The 23,387-nt window shown below is 40.6% G+C and overlaps 1 protein-coding gene across 1 annotated transcript in view; it reads left to right on the forward strand.

Moving 5' to 3' along the window:
- The window catches only part of BCHE (butyrylcholinesterase), a 27,621-nt gene extending 9,212 nt beyond the window's left edge, over window positions 1-18,409 (forward strand). The window contains exons 3-4 of the mRNA XM_031055407.1: window positions 11,428-11,594; window positions 18,164-18,409. Of these exons, the coding sequence (XP_030911267.1) occupies window positions 11,428-11,594; window positions 18,164-18,285 (289 nt within the window). The 3' untranslated portion in view covers window positions 18,286-18,409. The remainder of the gene's footprint in view (window positions 1-11,427; window positions 11,595-18,163) is intronic.
- Window positions 18,410-23,387: the final 4,978 nt, after the last annotated feature.

Raw genomic sequence — 23,387 nt, forward strand, 5'->3', positions numbered from 1 at the left:
GGATCAGCTCTGGTATGACTGTGTTTGTGTGGAAATAACATTTATTTTAATAATGGTGTTAATTTTCACTGGCCTTCTCCTAAATTTTTCCCAGCACTTTTGATTTTAAGCCACACTCGTGAAAAAGTAGAAATCTCTCTTTTTGAACATTTTTTAAGTTCTTTTTTTCTGCCTCAATTTTGTTATTCTTCGGAAAGCTTTTGAAAGCAGGCAGGTGACACCAACAGGCCCTACAAATCCCCAGCCCCACGATGCTCTTCCAGCTCTGGGAAGGAGAAATTTTATTTATCCCCAGAAAAACTAGATGGCATCCCAAATCTGTGGGTGCCTTTCCATTCCTTTATCCATTAGATTTGGTAACTGTGTTCTTTAGTGATGAGAGATGCAAAGTGACAAGAGCCAGACAAATCAGATGGGCTAAGAACTCAAGCAAGAATATAACAGAGCACACAAAGATAATATTTTTTAAGGCTTTGTGAAAAATGTTTCTGATAAAAGGAAACGGGCAAAACTTGTCTCCCTGCCAGTTTTACAACTGCTGAAACAAATCTTTGCAGCTTTTTCTATAAAGTGAAGCCTCTGAAATATTTCCTCCTATGTTTTAGGGGAATTTGTGAGGCTTTGATTGTCCCACTAAAGCTGTGAAGCATTTTGTCTGGTTATTATTGCCTTTCCCTGATGTTCCTCTGGTAGACACATAATAAATTTCAGTGCTTTTGTTACCAACTTATCACAACCTGTTTATAGAGAGTAGTTTCAGAGCAGTGAGAACAAAACCAACAGCCTCATATAGAGTCCAGGCAGCACTTGAACTGGGGACCTATATACTCTGGGTATGGGAAGGACTGAATACACTGGGAAAAAATAAAAATAAAAAACTCCAACCACTTTTAATTTCCTTATACTTCAGGAAGTTGGAAGTTTTATGTGCCTCTGAGCCATTTCAAGGGAAGAAATTTACTGTGGGCCGTATTTCTGCCAGAGATTCGCTCATGTTCACAGGGATAGAGGAAAGTTTTGGGTTGGAGTCACTTTGATCCTCACAGGGTCTTCAAACACTCCAGAGCCAGAGCTCAGGGGGACCAAGAGGAGCCTTTCCCCCAGGCTGCTGCTCTTGAGATCTCACACCCTTCCAGAAAAGTTAATTTTTCATCTTAACAAGTGATTTTTTTCCTGATCAGGTCAAAAATCCAAAAAGAAAAAGGAGTATGAACAGAGTGGGAGAGAGGTTCCCAAAAATACAAAAATATATATGGAAAGTCTTTCTTCCCCATGTTAGGGAAAATCAAAGCTTTCATTTTGACCCAAAAGGACACATTTATTCTCTCTTTCACTGTCTTTCATGTGAGAAATTTCTGATCCATGCAAAGAAATTGCAGAAATTATAGTCTTGAAAAGAAACCAGGGGAAAATAGTTTAATTTTGAAGAAAATTTACTCCTATTTTTCCACCTTCAATTCTGAGTTCTTAGAAGTGACTCATCATCTTTACCAGAGTTTACATCCATTGTTATATTCAGAAACAGTAATGGAAACACCTTTTCAGCAAACTAATAGGAAACAGTGGATCATGGAAAATATCAGTAACCAGAGACTCACCTTGGCAGGCATCTCTCTCTCTCTGGCTTGCAAGCTGACAAGCTGTCATTGAATTTCAAAACTGAAAACAGGAGTATTTGATCCAGATGTCTTTTGAAAATTAGTCTGGGATACAAAATGTTGAGATTGGTTTCATTTTATTACAAACATTGCAAATTACAAGAAGTTCCTTTCCATACGTGCAGCAAACTCAATTCTGTCCGCACAGATTTTCCTCCCTCCAACAGATGAGTCAAACCATTGTTTCCAAACAGGAGATGAGAACATCTATTAAAGAAATGTCCAAATATTATAGGAGCCTTTGAGTGAGAGCAAAACTAAAACCTAGAGCTGAAATGCAGAGGATGGCCTGGAAGAGAATTCTGGCAGTGCCTTGTGGAGCAGGGGAAGCTCAAATTCAATTTTCAAAGGTTGCAGGATCAAAACCATCAGTGGTGGGTTGGGGCTGAGCAAGGAGAACTCCTGAGCCCTGGAAGAGAGGGAGATCTGAGGGGCTGGAGGGAGGAATGGAGCTGGGAAGGGTCTGGAGCAGCAGGAGAGGCTGAGGGAGCTGGGAAGGGGCTCAGAAAAGGAGGCTCACGGGGGATTTCTGGTTCTGCACAATCCCTGCCAGGAGAGGACAGCCAGAGGGATTGGGCTCTGCTCCAGGGAACAGGGACAGGAGGAGAGGGAATGGCCTCAGGTGCTGAGGGAGGTTTAGGCTGGATATTAGGAAGAATTTCTCATGTAAAGGGATGTCCTGCCCTGGTAAAATCTGCCCAGGACTGTGGTGCAGTCCCCGTGCCTTGAGGGATTTAAAATCCGTGTGGATGTGGCACTTGGGGACATGGGACAGTGGTGGCCTTGGCAGTGCTGGGTCAGCAGTCGGGCTTAAAGATCCTGGAGGTCTTTTCCAACCTAATTCGGTGATTCTATGGATCCAAACCTGGGATGTGGCTCTGCCTTTCCTCATAAGTGAGATGGGTTGAGGAGCCTGCATTGGAGAGCCAGACGTGGTATTTTCTGGGGTCCCCATTGTTGGAAGGAAATGATGAATCTGACTCCATGTTCTTAGAAGGCTAATTTATTATTTTATGACGTTATATTATATTAAAGAATGCTATACTAAACTATACTAAAGAATAGAGAAAGGATACTTACAGAAGGTAAAATATAATAATGAAAAACTCGTGACTCTCTCCAGAGTCCTGACACAGCTGGACTGTGATTGGTCATTAAGTAAAAACGATTCACATGAAACCAATCAAACAATCATCTGTTGGTGAACAATGTCCAAACCACATTTCAAAGCAGCAAAACACAGGAGAAGCAAATGAGATAATATTGTTTTCCTTTTTCTCCGAGGCTTCTCAGCTTCCCAGGAGAAGAATCCTGGGCTAGGGAATTTTTCCAGAAAATATGACAGCGACAAGCCAGAGTTCCAAGGGCCTGGCAAAGAGTCTACAGAGACACATTCTGGGGAAAGGAGAGGCATGAAGAGAAAGAAACGTTTCAAGAGTGAAATAAAACCATGGCGAGATTGCCACCTCAAATTTGGGAGTGAGAAACCTGGATGTAAATAATTTAGTGTCTGGTGGGAAGTAAGGAAAATGGAAAAGCAAGTGAGGAAAATGTAACTGGTGCAAGACATCAGGTGACCAAGAAATGCACAAAGGAGAAAGAACAAAAAAAAGATTGAAATATGAGAGCAGAAAATGGCTGAAAGACTTGCAGGGGGAGAACAAACCTGAGAACAGAGAAATGAAGGAAGGGCGCACATGGACTTACTATGAGTTGTATTTGATTCACATGCAAAGCCAGGCACTTCAGAGAGAATGTATTTTACAGGCATGCAAACACACAGTCCCAAAAGGCACCGAGAAATTCTAATTAATGTTTGTTCACCCAGAGTTAATCCCCTTTTTGAGGGCCACTCTTCTTCCGTGCTGCTTTCCTGCAGCTTAGTCCTTGTTTCATCACCAGAAGGCAGAAATGGGAGTTGGAAAGGTCTGCAAACCCCATTTTTCCAGGTGGTTCTGGAACACTAATCTGAAGGGATGCTGAGAAGTTCCAGGGGAGGAATGGAAACCTCTCAGTGCACATTTTAATTTACTCCCCAAAGCCAGAGATTGGCTGTTCCAGGGAAGTGGCAAAGGCGAGGGGGGAGGAAATGAGGAGCAGCAGAGGTTACCTAACACCACATTTTTGAAGGGAGCTCAATGTGGTGTTTAATTCTCTTTTCAATCAGCTGCAGGGGAAAGCAGTGGTGGGGAAATGTAGTTAGAAATTCAGTGTTGGGATTTGGGAGACTCTGTCCCCAAGAATGAAGCTGTGTTGGTAGAAATTGGGTATTTTGTGCTGGCAGTTGGTGATATTACACAATTTTATAAGAATATCAAATTGAAAGGTGACATTCTCTGCTTCCCCAGACACTTCTGTGTCCTCTACCTTTCCTTGCAGGAACTTAAGAGAATTTCTTAATTTCAAAAAATGCAAACCCTAAAGAGAGCTACCTCAAATGTACATCTCTTCCTACAGGAACAGCTGTTCAAAAACAGTGATTATTTTTTTAAATTCCAACAAAGTTTTTCATTTTAATGAACCTTTAAATATCTGCCTCTCATGGGTCTTATTCATGGTGCAGCCACAAGTGGATTTTCTGTACAACTGGTAATGCTCAGATGTTTAACAGCTGTTTTTTCCTAGCAATAAAGTAGTTTGCATATAATAATTTCCACAAAACCCTCTCAATTTTGAAAGAGAAGAACTTTAAACAGGTTCCTCCTCTCTTCTCCTATTGTTTCTTCTTAAGAGCAACACTTCCATGACTCCCAGTCCATGTGTTGGTATTTGGAGAACTCCCTCTTGCTGCAGTTCAAAACAGAGACTCAAAAGAATTTACAAGAATGGAACAAAATTCAGATTTGCTTATCAAAGGAAGTCATATGTAACTTCCACTTGTAAATGTCTAACCTGTAATGAATTTACACCATAAGAAAATATTATTATCGTCATTATTATTATTAAATATTTGTGGAGAAGGTTGAGAGCATTCTATTTTCTTGTTTACATTTCCTAGCACGAAGCTGCAGTGGTTCAGTTTCTGATCAAGCAGTAACACAAATTCCCCCTCCTGAAAACTACCCCATAGTTTCATTTTTAGGACTGCTCAATTTGGCCTATATTATATGGTCGTGAAAGTTTGTGACTCATGCACTTCCTCCCACTCACAGAAATAAAACAGTAGTAGAAAATATAAAGAAAAATGCCACTGTGATGAAATCCATCAGGACACAACGAATCCAGAGGGTTTTGGTTGGTGCAGGGCTCTGTGGAGCATCCATCCTGAAAATAAATCATGATTAGGGCAATTTCCATTGAAAACAAATCTCAAATATCATATCCTGGCATTGTATCAAGTACACAGTCTCAATTGCAAATTTAGTCTCTAGAGATAAGAAAAGCATTGAACACATTTATACAACAATTTCTGAGTGCCTGGGATGAACTTTATTAATGGCAGAGAAGGGAAGGAATGGAACCAGCAATAATATCCATGAGCACAGTATTTACTCTTTCTCAGAACCAGCTGGGCTGACAAATTTTACCAAAAAGACCGTGGGAATTTAAAACACAGTATTAATAGTTTTATGGCTATACAAACATTATTTTCTTCCCTATCTTTTTTTTTTTTTTTTTTTTTTTTTTTTTCTGATGAAGCTCTGGTTTGTTCCAGGGAGTAATTCTAGTTAAGATATTGTGTAAGTTCGTGGTTTTCCAGGTCATGAGGAGGAAGAGGGGTGGCAGAGGGGATAAAACAGTCCCAGAGGATGACTAAAAGGCCAAGTGCCATGTGCCTTGCTGTCTACTCTTTCTTTTACTTACCTGTTAGGGAAGGTACTTCCTCCTGCAAGGCCTCAGTGGGGTTCAGAACCTTCTTCCATTTCCAAATATGCCTCTTCAACAAGTTAAGACTAAAAGCTATAGTTCCATTTGATGTCTTCCTGCAGCCAAGACTGTTAAGAAATAACAGCTTTGAAAAGTGGCCCTTGAAAGCTGAAATTGATACCGCACAAAAGGGCAGGAGGATCTTACCAAACACTTTACAGGAACATTGGGGAAAAATAAGGTAAAATTGTTCCTTCGGTTTAAAGAAGGACTAAGCTGCAGTGTTGCCTCTCTCATGTCTATCCAAAAGCCATGTAAATATGAAATGTGAATATTCACACCAGAACCTGAGTCCTGGAGAAGGTGTGAAATCCTCACTGTGACTCTTACATGGAGCAGTGGGACAGCTCCAGACCTCATATGATAAAATCCCATCTCATCCGTGCTCTGTGCGGAGTTTGGGGTTCCTGGAGCAGCCCCAGGCTTGGCTGGAGCATTTCAGAAGGAAGGAGACCCACGTGCAGCACGGCCCAGAGGGTCAGAGGTGCAGGCAGGGGTTGAAGGGCTCGTTGGCTCTGGCTCAAACTCGTTATTTCTCCTGCCACCAGAGCAGGTTCCTGTCCAGGAGCCGGGGCTCGGAAGCACGCAGCTCCTGAATGCTCAGCAGAGAGCTGAGGCAGAACATCCTGCATCTAAATATCTCAAATGCTGCATTATTTATGACCAACACCTCGAGGCCTGCCTTGCGTACAGCAGGTATTGATGACATGCACGAGCAGGAATTGTTTCAACTCAATGGGTGCTCCACAAGGCTCTTTGGAGCAGAACACAAGACAAATAACAAAATAGCAAATAGCACAAAAAAAACCAACCAAACCCTCCAAGAAAAAAAAAAAAAAGGAATAACAGCTTGTTGCTTCATTTCCTGAAACTGATATATAATAGCACATCCCACGATAATTTATAGTTAAAGGCATTTAAACAGGCAGCTGCTCTGTCCAGGATGGAATCTGGGAGGAATATCCTGAGCTTTATTTAGCCTGTGAAGGTGTAAGAAAGCCTGGCTGCAAAGGTTCTTCTCCAGTTTCTCTCAGTTAAGGACTCTGCCAGCTGGATCCTGCTGCTTTCTTCAAGGATCAGCAGAAGGAATAATATTTACCCAGGCTAGGACTTGCAAAGCAGTTTCCCTCTGGCTCAGGGACACTTTGCAGTCGCTGGATTATGGACTCGTGTGTGTGATCTGGGAGTGAGAACTGAGCACAGCAGGGTATAATGAACTTCCCAGAACCAGCTGATTAAAAAGGGAGTTGGAAGGATTCGAGTCTGCACATCCCTCAGACTCGTAGCGCTCATCAGAGGAGCCCTTGCTTTCCTACTGTGGCAACCTCAGGAAGGCTCAAATGCCACAAAATCAGGATTTTTGCACCTTATTAAGGAACAATTATATGAGAAAATTTTCTAATTTCAATTATATGATAATTTAAATCAATTATATGAGAAATGTTTAATGACTTATATTTTCAGAAGCCCGTCACTATTTTCCCACATCCATGGTGCCAGCCAAGCAAAGCCTTACAAAACCCACTTTAACTACCCCATCATCCCCCCAGGGACCATACCAGCCCCCCCAATTGAGATTAAACTGGCAGGCAGTGTGCTGCAATGGGAAAATGAGCATGGGTATCAATATCACCCATCCTGGCCTCCAGGAATCGAGTGAGACATCTGTCTGTGCTGGCCTGGCCAATGCCACAAACACTTCCCTTCCCTCTGGAGTGGGACTGGGGCAGCACAGGAGGGCCTGGAGCTCCCCATCAACAACAAAATGTTTCCTTCCAAAATGTGAGGGGAAAGAAAAAAAATAAAAAGAAAAGGTTCATCTGTTTGCTTTAGACTGAAGATCATCCGACCATCAGATGTACAGAAGCAGCTCTTGCTCCCATGTCTACCCTTGGGGTGAAACCTTTAGGTTGTCCTTCTTGTTTGAGGCTGAACTGACTATTTCAATAATTCTCAGAGGTTTTGTACTGCTGCTGTAGGAAACCTGCAAGAGTTGGGGTTATTTTTGCTGTTGCATTCCCCCCAAGGCCATTCCCTTTCCCATTTTTCTTGTGCCCATGGAAACACTTCATGAAATACCATGCCCTGGAAACCAGCTGATTGCCAGTGCTGCCCAACAGCCACCAGGAATCACAGAAGCCAATGAAAGGGATTCACATTCCCTCTCTGCTGCCTTTAAAGCAGCTTTTAAAAGAAAAGGGGCCAAATTGGAAATGACCAGCAGCAATTCCAATCAGGGCGAAGCCAATCCACTCACACTGGGAGGGACAGGTCTCCCTTGGATGTCAATTCCTCCTGCACAGGGGAAGCCAAAGGTGAAGCAGAATTATCATTAATTTTCATTCAGCTTAGTGGGCACTGAGATGTGGGGTTGTTTTTCTTGTCCTCTGGAGAAACCCGCAATGTAAGTCACAAACAGGAACATGGTGAAAGCTTGGGACAGTCTAAGCTGCACTGTAGGACACTTGCTTTACAAAGGTAAATCCTAAAACACCCTAAGCATGATTTCAGGAAGGCTAGCAGAGAATAGTTGCCATTCTGGACTTGTTCAAAGTACAACTTAACACTACAAAATAATAATCTCTATGTGGTAATGATGGAGTTTACTTCATGAGTTTTCACTCTGCTATTCAGAACTTGCTCCCAAAAATAAAGGGAATGTTTCCAGGTACTTTATATCCTGAATATTTACCAAAAGCAGTCAGATGATGAATTACATATTTTTTTGTGTCTGTATGATAAACCATTTGTAAAGGTAATTCTGTGTGAATATTAATAAAAATGCAGTGAGCTGGTATTGTTTCTCAGGCTATATTGATCATGTTAATGAGAATGGTAATGTATGTATGTTTATTATGATTAACAGAGCTCTGTTCATGTTGCATTTTCCATTGGAATGAAATTAACTTTCTGTTTCTAAAGTTGCTGAAGACGAATATTAAATACAGAGAAATGATTGGTGAATAAGCTCTTCAAAACCCTCTTCACGCTTATATCAAATTTAGTACACTTGCTATAAATTAATCTTGAAAACTAGAAGTTATTGGCAATTGTGGATGGAAAAACCCAAAGGGGGAAGAACCTGATCTAAGTAACAACAAGTACAATGAAGAAACTTCCACTTAAAAACATATCTTAGCAAAATAATTTATTATAAATGAGCTGCTATGGCACTACCAGAGTAGAGAGAATCCAGCCTATAATTTCAGGGCATATGCAAAGAGAAAACATAGCTGCAGGAATGAGACAAATTCTGTTTACACCAGAGTTTAAACACAGGTGGTTTTAGTTTGTGTTTTGCTTTGTTTTGTTTTGTTTTGTTTTTCTGTCTCGCATTTCTTTTCTGGTAGCAGTTCAAAGAATTGTATTTCTCCATTGCCTTAGGACTTGCTCCTGCAAATGGTAAAAAGGGTAGAAAAGGAAAAAGATTCTTTCTAAGATCTTCAGTGAAGCTCATATTCTTGGTCCAGCTGAAGATGTCCCTGCTCATTTCAGGAAGTTGTATCTTCCAACTTCCCTTCCAAGCCATACCATTTGATGATCTCCAAACAAAATTAAGGCCTTCTCTGAATAAATCTTGTCCAAGAAAGGTGATTTGACAAGATAAAACCATGAAATAGAGGCCTGTCATGAAGGTGCACAGCCCAAAGCCTTTTCAGGACACACCATCAGGCCCAAGTGTCAGCACTGGAGCTGCAAAGCTGGAATTACTGAAGAAGAGATGATTAAGCAATACCAGAAAATGAAAGAGCAGAGGATTAAGGAATTGATAAAAGATGATAGAATGGAGGTTTCCATGCAAATGGAACTTTATTTTTTCAGTACAAACAAGTTCCTGTAACCGATCACCAAAGATTGTCCATCCAAACCTAAATGGGCAGTGACAGGTTTGTGCAGTGTATTGGATTCCTGTCTGCTCACTGGAGATATTCCCACCATACCTCCACTGTTCTCTATGAATATTATTAGACCTTGAATTTGGTGCAAAGAACAGGGAATTTTACAGCCTATTCTGGGCACTGCAATTCTCATCATGAAGTTATTAGTAAGAAGGAATGAGCAGTAATTGTGAGGGAACAACAAGGTTATAATCATAACTTGTTCCAAATTATACTCCTGTGATCTCCCTTTTGCTCTGACTGGGAGCTGCTTTTTAACTTGGGAAATTTTCAATATTAAAGCCAAGAAGGAAATTACTGGGCATTTCTTTGGACAGTAAACTTCCTAGAAATGCAGAGATTGTCATAATCAGCAGGTTCGCGGGCTTCAACGTGCTGTGTTCACCTGACAGTTCTTTCAATCATTTTTTAGTAAAATACATCTGTAGCCATCGAGGCATTGTGTAATCCCCCCACACACCTGTAAATTATAATGTGGGATGTCATGATTTATTTCATAGCATAAAAGCTGTTAAATGAATACTGACAGCACCATTAGCATCCTGATCTTGAACTGAAGTGCAAGTCAGCTCTGCTTAAGTCATCATTCTCAGGAGCCACAAATAAATGTGCACTCAAAAAAGGTGCCATGGGTTAATCAGAGCTGAATTAGTCAGGAAAAATCAGTGAAGAAGGGAGCAGGTCAGGAAATGACAGCCTGAACTTTTATTTCAACACTGGTTCTTAAAGCAGCCAATGCCAAAGACCCCAGAACACAAAAGCATGGGCTGAAAACTTGATTAATTCCAAATTAACTGAGAAACATTGATATTGCTTCAGCATCTTGTGCTCTGAGTGCTCCCCCCACCCCTCTTGCCTTGTTCCCTCTCTTGGGAAGCAGAACCCAAATGGGCTCCACTCCCTGGACTCCTCTTTGCCTTCTGCCTTCCAGGAGGAGTCCTGGTGAGAAGTAAAGCAGAGAGAACCAAATGAGCTCAGCTCAGAGTTAATTTATCCCACCAAGAATCACCAATTACTGCTTCTCTGCCCTAAATCCCAGATTCCTTGATATCAGCTTCTAGGAAAGAAAATGGCTCCTTGTGCTTGCACTGAAATAAAAGGTTTAATTTCTATTCTTAACCTCTTCTGAGCTAATGGAGATCTGTGACTGTTTGAAATACAAATCTACTTATTCCAAAATTCATGTTCTGTTTGTTCCCTAATGTAACACTGCCCATTTTGTTGTTCTCCTACACATTTAAACCATTTTTCCCCTCATACAGATACTGTCATTTCTGGAGGTGAAATCTGGATGCCTGTCCTTAGAGCCTTTAGAATTCTGTTGTATTATAAATATTTATCACAACCCTTTTCATACCAACAGCTGTGCTCCTTTCACATGCAGAGCTGGTTCTATAAAGGGTCAAGCCCTCTGTACCTCCTCCCAGTTTCCACAAGATTTCAGATTGTTCCCATTTGGCCCTCCACAAACAGGATTCAACACACCTCCAGGATGAGAGTTCCTTCTTAATGAGGAATAATTGTTCTCTCTCCCAGTACAGATCTTATCCCAGTTTAGACATTATTTCTACCTTTATTTGCATGTTTATCCCAGTCATTTACTCCAATCTGGTTTTCCATCTAAAGGGATCAAAAGCATTCAAACTAAAACACAAACCACTCAGCCTCTCAGACTGGCAGGCTGGTTAGTTCTAGAGTCATCCCTAATAATTCACAGCTTCTGTGAGAATCTCCAGATTCAAAAAGTTGCTTGAATGTGATCATTTATTAAGTTATTCCCTTTGATGAACCCAGAACACCTCAAAAAGGGGAATTTTTTTCCCTTCAAATAAGGGTAAATGAAATTTATCTGGCTTTTTTCCCCTGTTACTTCCAAAAGGACACATCAGTCATTCCAAACTAACACACTTAAGCTGAACAACTATTAAATAAACCCAAATCATGCTTTATTGTGTGCTGAGATGGTTTCTCATTCTAAATGAAATGTTTATTTTCTCATTCAGATCTCCAAATGGGACCCCGACTAATGGAATAAAATGGCCAGTCTTCACTAGTGCTGACCAAAAATATTTGACACTGAACACCAACACTTCTGAGGTACTGACAAAGCCACGAGCTCAGCACTGTCGATTCTGGAAACACTTCTTCCCCAAAGTCATGGAAATGACAGGTAACAATTCTTTTCTAGATGCTTTTATACAAAACTTTCATGCAAGGATCATTTGCTGGATGTTAATGCGATAACTGAGTTCAGATCTTTCTGTTCCTGTTTGTAACTGAGATGTTCATTTGGGTAAAACTGAATTGGTGTTGGATAGAGCTGTCCACGCTGTGCTGAGGGTGGACCCCAGAACGTGCCCTGTGCTTCTGGCTTTGGGGTCACCACCCTGTTTTGTACCAGGACAAAACCTGGGGACACACCAAGGGCCAGGACTTCATGATATGGAGATTTTCTGTCCCAAAATTCAGAAATGCAGCCATAATGTGAGACACTGAGTGCTGAAACCTCTGTTCTTGGGTGCCCCCTGAAAGAGTTTTGGTGCCACCAGGGTTCCTGGATGCTGGAGTGAGCAGGAAAATCAGTGCTAAAGGAGAGTTTGCACTGGGAGCTCTGGAGGCTTCAGATGTTCTGTATAAACTGTGGGACGCTACAGGATGTTATATTTGGATTATATTATCTATTATTTATGGGATTCTATTTTATGCAACTGATCCCCTGAGGATATGAAGTGCACTGCCACTGCCAAGAGAGGATTCTGGTTTCCAGCTCACGTGAGACCCCTGTGTTTTATTTCTGGAGTGTCATTGCTGAGAACCCAGAGCCTGCAGGATTTGCTATGGAAAACAGAACTGATTTGTGCCTGGCCATGTCTACAATGGATTTATGAGATTTCACTGCCAGGAAAAGTATAATTGTTTGAAACTTTAGGATCAGTTGAACAGAGAAGACCCAAATTTTTCCAAGACCAATAGTCCTGTTTTACCGAAACCCAGCAATAGATGAAGCCTCTGTGCTTTGGATTTCAAAAGGAATTGATTTTATAAAGTGATTTTGCAGCTCTGGAATCACATTCTGCAGCTTGACAGAGGGAAAGTCTTGTTTCAAAAACGAGATACACTTTTAAGATGTTAATTAGTAATTTAAAATCTTTCTCTAAGACTCAGTTTGAATGCTCCTCTTAAAAAACACATAAGCCTTAAAAATATGTAAACTGTCACGGTGCACAGATGATTCCTTCTGAAATAATTTATTCCCTCCTCATTTGAGTCTGTGACTGTATTATGGCTCAACTTTTATCCCCTCTCAATTCAACAGATGTTTTTCAATTAAATCAAGAGACACGAAATCAGTAGGTAAAATGAATAATTTATGAAGCCTACTGTGTGATTTTAAAAATCACAGCTTTCCCAATTACGGGTGGATTTCAGGGAGGTTTCAAAGATTCTGACAACTTTGTGCTGAGCCAGGAGAACTGAACTCTTTTACACATTCCTTTAACCTGGCTGGGAAACCCTAGGGGAAAATGTGGATCCTACACATGGGCTGAGCTTAACTAAGCCCGCGTGGAGCAAGAGGGAGCAGATCACCAGAGCCCAACACATCCTGGGGTGAGAGGAGAGCTCTGCCTTGGTCCTGTGGGGTGAGGGATGATGGAGCAGCACTCAGGACCTGCCAGCAGACATAAATTCATCACCGTGCCGCATTCGGTAATTGGCAACATCAATTTACATAATTTAATTAAAAGAAATTCACGAGCGTATTCTTAGCAAAAAGAGAAGAATCGTCGTGTCTGGATCCAAATATAGAACTGAGGCAAGAATGTTGTCAACAAGTGGCACTGCCTTGTCTTGTATCATCTGTCAGTCCTTGAAACATTGCAGTAATAAAAACAGCATTTCCATTATGCTCCCTGTACAATATTATCCAGTTCTGACAGAAAACCCTTTGAAATCCTGTGTACAAATGTGATATAATAGCTTATATTGCAATAATTCTCTTCACTGAAATATTATTTTGCATTTTCTCTCTCCTTTTATGCCCAAAGGACAGTGCACAGCATTAATGTAGAGATTTCCTCTAGTTCTGAGGGTCTGTCCTTTCTATTACTCCTTTCATTGAAATATTCTTAGGAAAAGAAGGTTGCTTTAACATGAGGTGATCTAAGATGACAGGGAACAAGTAAGGAATTTTTATGTTCTCATTGTTACAAGTTCAAGTAGGGTTCAGATAGGCAAAGTAGAATGCTATCAGGTAGAACCCAAAGAGGATAATCAAAACAACTTATTTTGCAGAATTTATGATTTTTCAGCATCAAGTGATCAGGATTTGCCCGGGATGTGCTTGGTAACCCCTTGCCTAATTCCTGACCCACTCCTAGTCCAAGCCTTGCCGCCCACTGAGGGATTTTAAAGCCTTTAAAGGCCAGCTCCAAATGTGTCCTGGATCTGAACCAGCCTGTTCCCATCACAGGCTGGGTAAGACAAGTTCCCTGAGGCAGTTAAATATATGAGAAATATATATCTTTACTGTTAAAAAATTCACATTTTCCTCAAGAAATCATATCAGTTTTTGTTTTTAATAATTTTTTATAGTTGTGGGGTAGGAAAATAATAAGGAAAAAATAAGGCTCTCCAGTAATGCAAGAGTAACAGCCATATATAAAATATGGCCTTGATACCTCTAGACCAGTTTGTGTGATTTTGGAAGATTTCTCAAGGTCTCCTCCTTGCATTTCAATTAATAAATCCATCACTAAAGACACAAGTTGGAACCTGGAGTTTTGTGTCCCAGACAAGTAGGCCTGGGCTCTCAGTTCCAGACAGACACAATTCCTACAGGATTTTATCCCAATTTCCAAGGCCCTGAGCACACCCTGCCCAGCCCAGGACAAGCTGGGGGCGCTCAGCATTTCCCATTCCAGCCTGAAACCAGAAGGGTTTCTGCTGCTGCTGCTGCTGCTGTATCACGCTGGAGGGACAGTAAAGAGTAAGTGACTTTTAAGTGGCTTTTAGAGCAATCATATGTTAATTGTAAAAGGATCTGTGTTAGACTTTAGCTCCTCAACACAACCTTTAATGCATCTAAAGCCCTTCCTATTTATATGAGCCTGTTTCCTCTTGATTGTAGAGCGCTGCAGGCAGCCAAACGTTCCATTTACTCCTCCATTACTATTTTAGTGTGCCTAATACATATTTTTCTATTTTATTTGATATTACTGGATCATGTATCATCTATGAAGAAATCAAGCTTGGTCATATGAACACATTACTTTTTACAACCAGCCTAAAAAGATCTTTTTTTATGTGGAGGCACAGAAATGTTCAACCTCTTGACCAGTGAGCAACAAGAATTATTGTATTTGCTGTGATCCTCCAACCAGTATCTGGATTCTACAGAGATAAATACTCAAGGTGGGAAGAATATTAAAAAATTGACTAAATATAAAATTCACCATCAAAATTAAATTAAATTTCCACAGAGTTGGATACATGAAGAAATGTGAATTAATCACAAGTAACCTCACCAATACTACCACACCTCCCAACAAAGACTTTACTCATTGCACCTATGAGCAAAAATTTTCTGTACCTAAACCATCTGATTTCTCTCCAACATTTCATTCCATGTCAAGGAAAATAACAGCCCTTAGAATAACTCATCTCCCAGAGAGCTCTGCTGACTCCTGGAAGAACTAAAAAAATAAAAGAGAGGATTTTGTAGTCCTTAAAAACACATGTGAAAATGAATTTACTGCTGTGTCTAACAAAGCTTTGATATCCAGAGAGTCTGATTAAAGAATATTCAATATAGATATTATTTGTGATGTTTGTGGAGAAACTCTCACCATGAGAATCTACAGCATAAACCTGTGGCATTTATCATACTACTGACCCCAGAAACTTGAAGGTTTGCAAAAACCTGCAATCATGAAACTTGCAGTCCTGAGGTGTTGAGGACAGAAAAATTAATTCTAACGTGTCATCCCTTATTAATTAACAGCTATATGGCCTTTATCCCAATCCTAAATGTGGTTTTGTGTGTTAACATTAAGATTAGCACTTTATTGGCGCATCCAGAAGTTCGAAGGATGGGATAGGGATAAATTTAACCATTAAAGTAAGGGAGAGATGGAACGAGAGGAAATTCCAGCTGATTGTACCAGCATTGCTGAAGAATCAAAAAAACCCATTTTTAAATTCTGATCTGTTAAACTGGAGCCTTTCAGAGCACTGATTCATTGCCTACAGAATCTCCCCTTTCTTCCTGGTCAGCCTCACTGGGGTTTACATGGGCCTAATGGGAATTAAGGTAAATTTTGGGATTGCCCCAGTGGCTTCTAGAAAATTCCCCGTTTTCACTCTTAGCTCTGAGCTGTAATTATTGGTCAGCTTGGACTCTCTAATCTTTTTCTTTTTTGCCTCCCAGCTGTCAGCTCATCTAAGTCATGGGTGGTTGCCTCCCAGAGACTGATGATGTTGGTGATAATGGGATGCATTGACTTGTGACTTCAATTTGGATCTTATCACTGGGGGGAAGAAAAGCAAACAAATGGGAATCCAAGTTCTTATTTCAATGATTTCCATCCCCCTTTTGCCTTTTAGATCCATAATGGTGGCTCCTCTGAATTTTTTGATGTCTTCTTTCTCTAGCTGGCTCACTTGTTCACCATAATCTTTAAAAAGGACTGAAAAGCCCCATAATTTATACTCCAGATCAGTGACTTTTAATTCAAGATGTGTCTATGGTAGAGATATTTCGGTGTCTTTGGGCAGACTTGAAACACCTCTGCACCTGAATAATTAAAGAAGAGAGGTTTTTGAGTTTCCTTTTTAATTCATAAGCAGAGGTTTTGCCTGAATAAATAAAACTGGACACCCAAAATCAAGAAGAAAATGAGAAGCACAGTTCAGGCAGTTTTCTCCAAATAATACTGCTACTGCTTCATACACTAAATTACCAATCCATTTGACTTAATGTGAAAAATTTAGCTTTGCCTGACACCCTGACTATATCTTTAAATTAAATGTGTGTAAAGGAGAATTCTTAGAGGCAGAAAAGCAGAATGTTGTGCATGTTCTGTCCCCATTTTTCTGAGTTCTATTTGCATAGTTAGCAATGAAAATGAGATTTTATTGTTACCAGCACTTCCAAATCATCTCTGTGCTAATGGCAGTTGTGGCCTGCAGAAAGAAAATTTTAAAGTATGTGAACTTTCCTTTGATCTCTGTTATAACCAAGTTTATTTACAACTTTGAGCTGAGGGAGAAGGATGTGGTTAATTTATTGACATTTTTTCCCATATTTGTTCTTCACACTTTTCTTTTTGACTGCATTTAAAAGTACAGGACTTCCCGGAGAAAAAAAATATCCTGGTTTTATTTCTGGTCTCACTGGAACCAAGAAGTAAATTTCATTTCAAAGTCTCATTAAGTTGCCATCTGGATTTCCAGACCAAAAAGGTTTGGAAACATTGAGCTAAACTGCAGATAAGCGACCAAATTACTGGATGCTTCTCCAAGCTAAATCTCGGAATCAGTGAACTCTCTCCCGAATATTCTCTCTAGTGATGTGTAAAACACTGAAGTATTTCATTTTCACATCACCAGTTACACTTGCAGTGCTGGCAGGTCATAAAAAAGGGGGAAGGGGTGTATTTATGGAGGGAAGAAGAACAGCAGAAGAACATAAAAGCCAGAGGAGCATAAAGAACCCACGGAGCTGTTACCTCAGGAACCCCATCCCCGAGTTTTTCTGGAAGTGAGCCATGCCAGTGAGGGACACCACCAGAGCTGGGTCCAGAATGAACAGGGCATTCACAGATCATCAATGGTTTCTGAACTTTATCCTGAGCTCTACAGCTGGAACAAAATGATGAGCATCAGTGACTGGTACAGCCTGCAGGTTTTAGCCACATTTTAGTGTTCCTCTCATGGTGTTAATCACCTTTTGGGGCTGCAGGAGGGGATCCCTGTCCATAAAATACTCTGGGAACCCAGAAACCTGTGAAATGCTGTATTTGTTTGACTTGTCTCATCCTCACCCTCTGCTCCTGTGCTCATAACAAATTTGGCAATAAATATTTCCTTGAGACTCAGGATTACTTGGAAAATGCTTTAAAGATGGGGATGAAAAAAAAAAAGAGAAGATGGTTTCATGTTGACATAGTGCACATTTGACAGTGTTCTTGGCCAAAGCTGTGCCCCTTATGCTTTAAATTTTGGGATTTGTTCCATGGGAGGTCGAGGTCCTGCACATCCATTGAAATCCATTAAAACAATGGAAATCCTGTTGTTGCCTTAAACAAAGCTGTGATTTCACAAGCATCATCTCTCATTTTGCATTATTTAGTCTTCAAGGTGTGTGGGTTTCAATGCAGGGTATATTTAACCAAAGGAATATTTTGAGGATAAAAAAAAAGGAAAAAAAAGTGTCTTTAAAATTATGATTTTGATGGACAGAAGAATTATCCAAAATGTATTTTAAAAATATGCATATTTTTAAAAATCCAAAGTGTATTTATTACCCTGCCAGAATGATATCTTTGCACTCCTTCCTTTCTGATGTAAAGACAAAATACTAATCACTGAATTTTCAGTCATTCCAGGTTTAAGAAATGAAGCAAAACACCATCTCATAATGTATTTGGAGCAGATGACATTGATAATCAAAATTATTTTTCAATTAGCATAAAAAGAGATTCAAATTTAGATTAATGTAACGCATTTCATGTTTTACAGGAAATATTGATGAAGCAGAACGAGAGTGGAAAGCAGGATTCCATCGCTGGAACAATTACATGTCAGACTGGAAAAATCAATTTAATGATTACACCAGCAAGAAGGAGCTGTGCAGTCTCTAATTAATATGTCTACTCTTTCCAGTTTGTCCCTAGAACTGTTCATCAGGCAAATATCCAGGTAGCTTCCCAACCTGTCGATCATTAAATATATTATGCAGATTAAAAGGAAATATGACAGATACAACTCTGATTTCAGATCTTTCATTTCTATTTTACCTTCTCTCTCAATATAAAAATATAAGGCACCCCCACCCTTTGAAGCTTCCCAGAGTTAAGCAGGACTGTAGAGATTAAAGGCTGGAGATTAATGATGTACATATTCGTATAAATACTGGCTGTTTAAACTCACCCTTCAAAGAAACAATGTAATCTGTTAGGGGAAAATGGATTTTATTTAAAACAGAAATAGCAGTTTTACAGCATTGCCATGCAGAGCACAATCAGATTTAATCTTTAACTGCAACGCCACCTCACTCAAGCCTTGTTTCAGACATAATTTCATCAACATAAACATAAAGATGCAATAACTTTGCTGGACGCACCAGGCAATATTTGCTTGTTAGACCAAGAAGTTTTAAGACTGCCATAAACGTGGGAATCAGAGCTTCTTCCTGGCCAAATATGTGGACAAAGCCATGGCAGGAGAGGACTTGAGCTGTGTACTGAAAGCCTAAATCAAGTGCTACAGAGAAATAAGCTGGAAAAGCCAACGCCTTCCCCACAATTCCCATTTTTCAAGAAGTAAAGAATTACGGACTCACAAATAATGAATTCACACCTTTCCAGCTCAGGCATGCTGGAAAAAGTCCCTCCTATGGAGGCAAGCTCCAATTATGACTTTTTTTTGTCCACTCAGTTGCCTCCTGGTTGAGGGACCCCCCCACATTTACTGGAACACAAGGGGCAGATTTTACACCTGCACAAGAGCCTTTTACATCTGCACAAGTGCCAGCAGATTCCCAGCCCCAAAAACTGCCAGGAGAGTGGGGCCTGGCCAGGAATCTCCTGGATGGAAGGCTGGGGAGAGGATCCTTGCAGTTGTGACCTTGGTGGGTAGGACCCAAAGGACTCCTTGCCACGGCCAGGTGAGCTCCCTGCCCTGTGAGCTGGCATCTCCCACACTCCTTTCCACCTGCTTGAGCTGAACCCATTAAAAACCTCTCAAGAAACCCATGGATAATTCTTCCTACTTCCCTGCTTCTGGATGGGGCTGGAATTTTTTCTGCCTGAACACCACCGTAATTGGTTGCTTTTCACTGGCCCAACTGGGAAGAATAAATGCCAAGAATTTGATGAATGTAAGTAGTGTGTAAGAGCAACAAGCCATCTCGTAAATAAATTATCCCGAAGCTTTCTGTAAATGCAATAGCATCTCAGTACATCTATTTTCTGTGCTAGTGATTACAAGATGCCTCCTTGGATTGAGCTGAAGAACTCCAGATAATGAACTGAGAGTGTTCTCTTCCTGGCAATCAGTTTGACCACGCAGGCTCCCTCCAGTGAAAGGATTTATTTATACAGGAAGGCCAAATTCTGCAAGAGAGGATGGCCTATCATCTTCCCAGTTATTTCTAAAAGAACACGATTATTTCCCTGACTACTTCATGGAAAACCACTTTTTAGCACAGGATTTTCAAAGGCTGCAGTCAAACCTGCACAGAGAAAAAAAAAATTCTGATCAGTTTTGAACATGCTGATCAAAACTTGAAATGATCGGGGATCCAAAAGCCCTCTTTGTGCAGCACTACATATTTATACCACGGATAATTAGCCCATTACATAGATTAGCATAGTATTTATCAAACATTCTTCAGGCTAACTATGGGATACTGAAAATAAACACAGAAGGTGAATTTTTTTAGCATTCCTGAGCAGTTCTTGCATTCCCCATTTTATTTCTGGATGCTGGGTGCTGCTGTGCCACAGTGAGCCTTGACAGCACCACCAAAGCAGCATTTATTTCTTCAGCTAAACTCTTCACTGCAATATTTCCTTATCCATCTGTCTGATCAGCCTAATCAAATAGGGGGAAAAATATCTGAGGCAATTAAAATGTAAAATAACCTTTAGAAAGGTGCTGAAGGAGTTTATAAAATATTTGGTTGCAAAGGTGGATTTTGTTTGAGTAAAACAAAGGTTAAACCACTTTTTGAAGGTTTTACTGATTTTCTTGGTGTGTGTGACTTGCTAGCTTTGTATTTATTCACCTGCTGGGAAATAATATCTCCATTTATCATTCAAATGAAATCAGTACATCATGTAGTCATTCATGGCTCATATCTGCAAAAAAAAAAAAAGAAACAAAACAAGAAAACCCTGAAGTACTTGGATGTAAGTGGTTAAGGTAATGAAGAGTGAAAAAAGACTGTGATTGCTGAAAATGATGATTATATATTGGAGGGATATCTCACCCAGACCTTCCTGAAGATGGAATGTTGTCAATTGATGTTTTCGCTCCTGAGAGCCAAGAAACACAGGTTTCTCTGTGAAACCTGAGAAAATGGGTTGCTTCTTTTTTACCATCTTTGTTACCCAAAGCAAGAATTCTGAATTTAGTTACAGAGTCGATGAAAGATCAGAACAAGATGAACTGCAGTGCCAACAAAAACGTTGGCATTAAACCAGTTCTCATTGGGTTTATAATCTCCCATGTTTAATGACAGATATTTCACACTTGTTTTAGATGTTAGCATTGGAGGACTGAAGTCAGACATTTCCCAGCATCAAACCCACCCTTTTTTTTTTTCTTTTTTTTTTTTTCCCATTTTAAACGTTTTGTCTGAAGAACTTTTTGTTACATAAGCTTTCAGTAAAGCTGAACATTATTTGTGTGAAATGCAATCTGAGTATCAAACTCAGAAGAGTTGGGATGTTCACGGTACCAGGCGTGGTCTGCAAAGCTGGACCAACCAATGCTGAAGATTTCTGGCTTTCAACAGAGTCCAAAACTGTCCTTAACACAACTTGGACCCTCCCAAAATTTTCAGGCTTCCTCCCAGCTGCAGATATTAGCCTCATAACCCCTCGTAGCTTTTTACCCCTCATAGCTTGGATTTTTGGAATGGAAGTTCAGGCCTTGCCATTCCAAACCTTGGCTGTCACTCTGATGCTTTCACACTAAAAAAGGCAAATTTCTGTTGAAGTGGGAGGCTGGGGTTTGGCCTTCTTTGGTCAGTAGAGGCTCAGAGTGTTTATAGAGCAGAGATTTCTGCTCTATAAACACACGGATTTATGTACCCAGTTAAATCTTCACGAGGAGACAGCTCATCCCCACCAGCTCAGAGCTGGGAAGGTGTCATTTCAACAGAAGGAACTGAAGTATTTTGGGTTTTTTTAAACAGAAAAATTAGTATTTGAATTAGAATTTTAGAGAGAAAATTAGTTTATAAAAGAATAAGCCCTTCTCATGTTCCTGTCCCAGCAGATCATTACCGAGTGTTTTGGCTTCTACAACACACAGATACCAAATGGATTAATCTGAACATAACATGGGCAGAGGAGGGATATAAATTTGTCTCTATCAACATCACAACGCCGTCTTCAGGGGCTTGATTATGTTCCATCATTTCTCCTGGCTCAGCACCAGTTCTGCACCATCGGCAGAGCTATTCAGAGGGACATAACAAACGTCACCGTGCTTGAGTTACACCTGCAGCGTGTCCAGAGAGGAGAGCAGCCTGGGCTGGCTCTGCTCCCTGACACTGCCACTGTCCTCCTCAGTGGAGGGGAGAATTGCACAAGCGAGAAAATAAACATCCCAAAAAAAAAAAAAAAACAAAAAAAAACAAGGAAAGGAAAATAAATAAGGAGGAAAAAAAAAAAATTAAAAAACTGAACAAAACCCACACCAAACCAAGCAAACAAAAAGCTCCCCTGCAAAACCCAACAAAATGAACAAAACCATCCATCCTTCCCACAAAAAAAAAAAAACAACACCGAGGAGGGGAATTAAAAAAGAAAAACCAAAACAGGGGAGGAAGGAAGGAAGGAAGGAAGGAAGGAAGGAAGGAAGGAAGGAAGGAAGGAAAAAAACCAAGAAGGGGAATTAAAAAAGAAAAAAAAAAAGAAGGAAGGAAGGAAGGAAGGAAGGAAGGAAGGAAGGAAGGAAGGAAGGAAGGAAGGAAGGAAGGAAGGAAGGAAGGAAGGAAGGAAGGAAGGAAGGAAGGAAGGAAGGGAAAGGAGTATCAAAGAAGAGAAATGGAAAAAACCTACAACCAGGGTGGGGGAGCAAGTCTGGCAAAAAATGGGAGTGATAAAAAATAAGTTGTGAAAAGAACCCGAACAAATAAAGGGGAAAGAATTAAAAGAAGTCCTCTCACAAGAGCATCTGCCCCAGAATGCTCAACCATGGAAGGGTTTTACACCCTCCACTGAGGCACTGAGTATCCCAGTGTCTCTGTTCCAGTAACTCCAGCCAAAAATTCCTCCCCATGAACTGCCAAATAAGTTTAGGAATTTGACAGTGATTCTGAGTGTGGGGTGAGGAATGAGCCAGGCAGGTTTGGCTCTCTTGGGTGCTGCTCTGGAAGATGCTGCTGCCAGCTGACTCCTTTCTCCCTGTCTTTTCTCTTCTAGCCTCTGGAATTCTGGGCATTTGCCAAAACCCCAGTGCCCTTGGCCAGGCAGAGGCTGAACCCAGCACCTGTGTAACAGATCTGTGCAGCTGGAGGTGTTTGCCATGCCTGCTCCATCTGTTCCACATGCCACAGGTGTGCTGATTTACCCTGGCTGAATTGGGAACAAGAATCCTTTAGGATAAACAGAAACAAACAAACAAAAACCCCAAAACAACAACAACAAAAAACAAAACAAAACCAAAAAAAAAACCAAAAAAACCCAGTTCCTGGCTGAATTCCTTCCTTCCTTCCTTCCTTCCTTCCTTCCTTCCTTCCTTCCTTCCTTCCTTCCTTCCTTCCTTCCTCCATGCTCTGTTGTTATTTATCCTCATCTACACCTCTTTTCCATTGCTGCTGGATGAGCACAAAGAAACTTCTTCTAAAAAATCTCTGGTAAAATATAGAATTTTAGACTGTTTGGATACTTTGGGATCGACAACAGGAGTTTGGCAACTGGGTTAATATTTAACAGCTTGACTCTGTGAGGTGGGAGGACCACATTGTGTGTTTCTTTCATCCATGCACACACATTTCCATGGAAATGCA

Source organism: Geospiza fortis, unplaced genomic scaffold (genome assembly GCF_000277835.1).
Source record: "Geospiza fortis unplaced genomic scaffold, GeoFor_1.0 scaffold172, whole genome shotgun sequence".
Classification (NCBI taxonomy): domain Eukaryota; kingdom Metazoa; phylum Chordata; class Aves; order Passeriformes; family Thraupidae; genus Geospiza; species Geospiza fortis.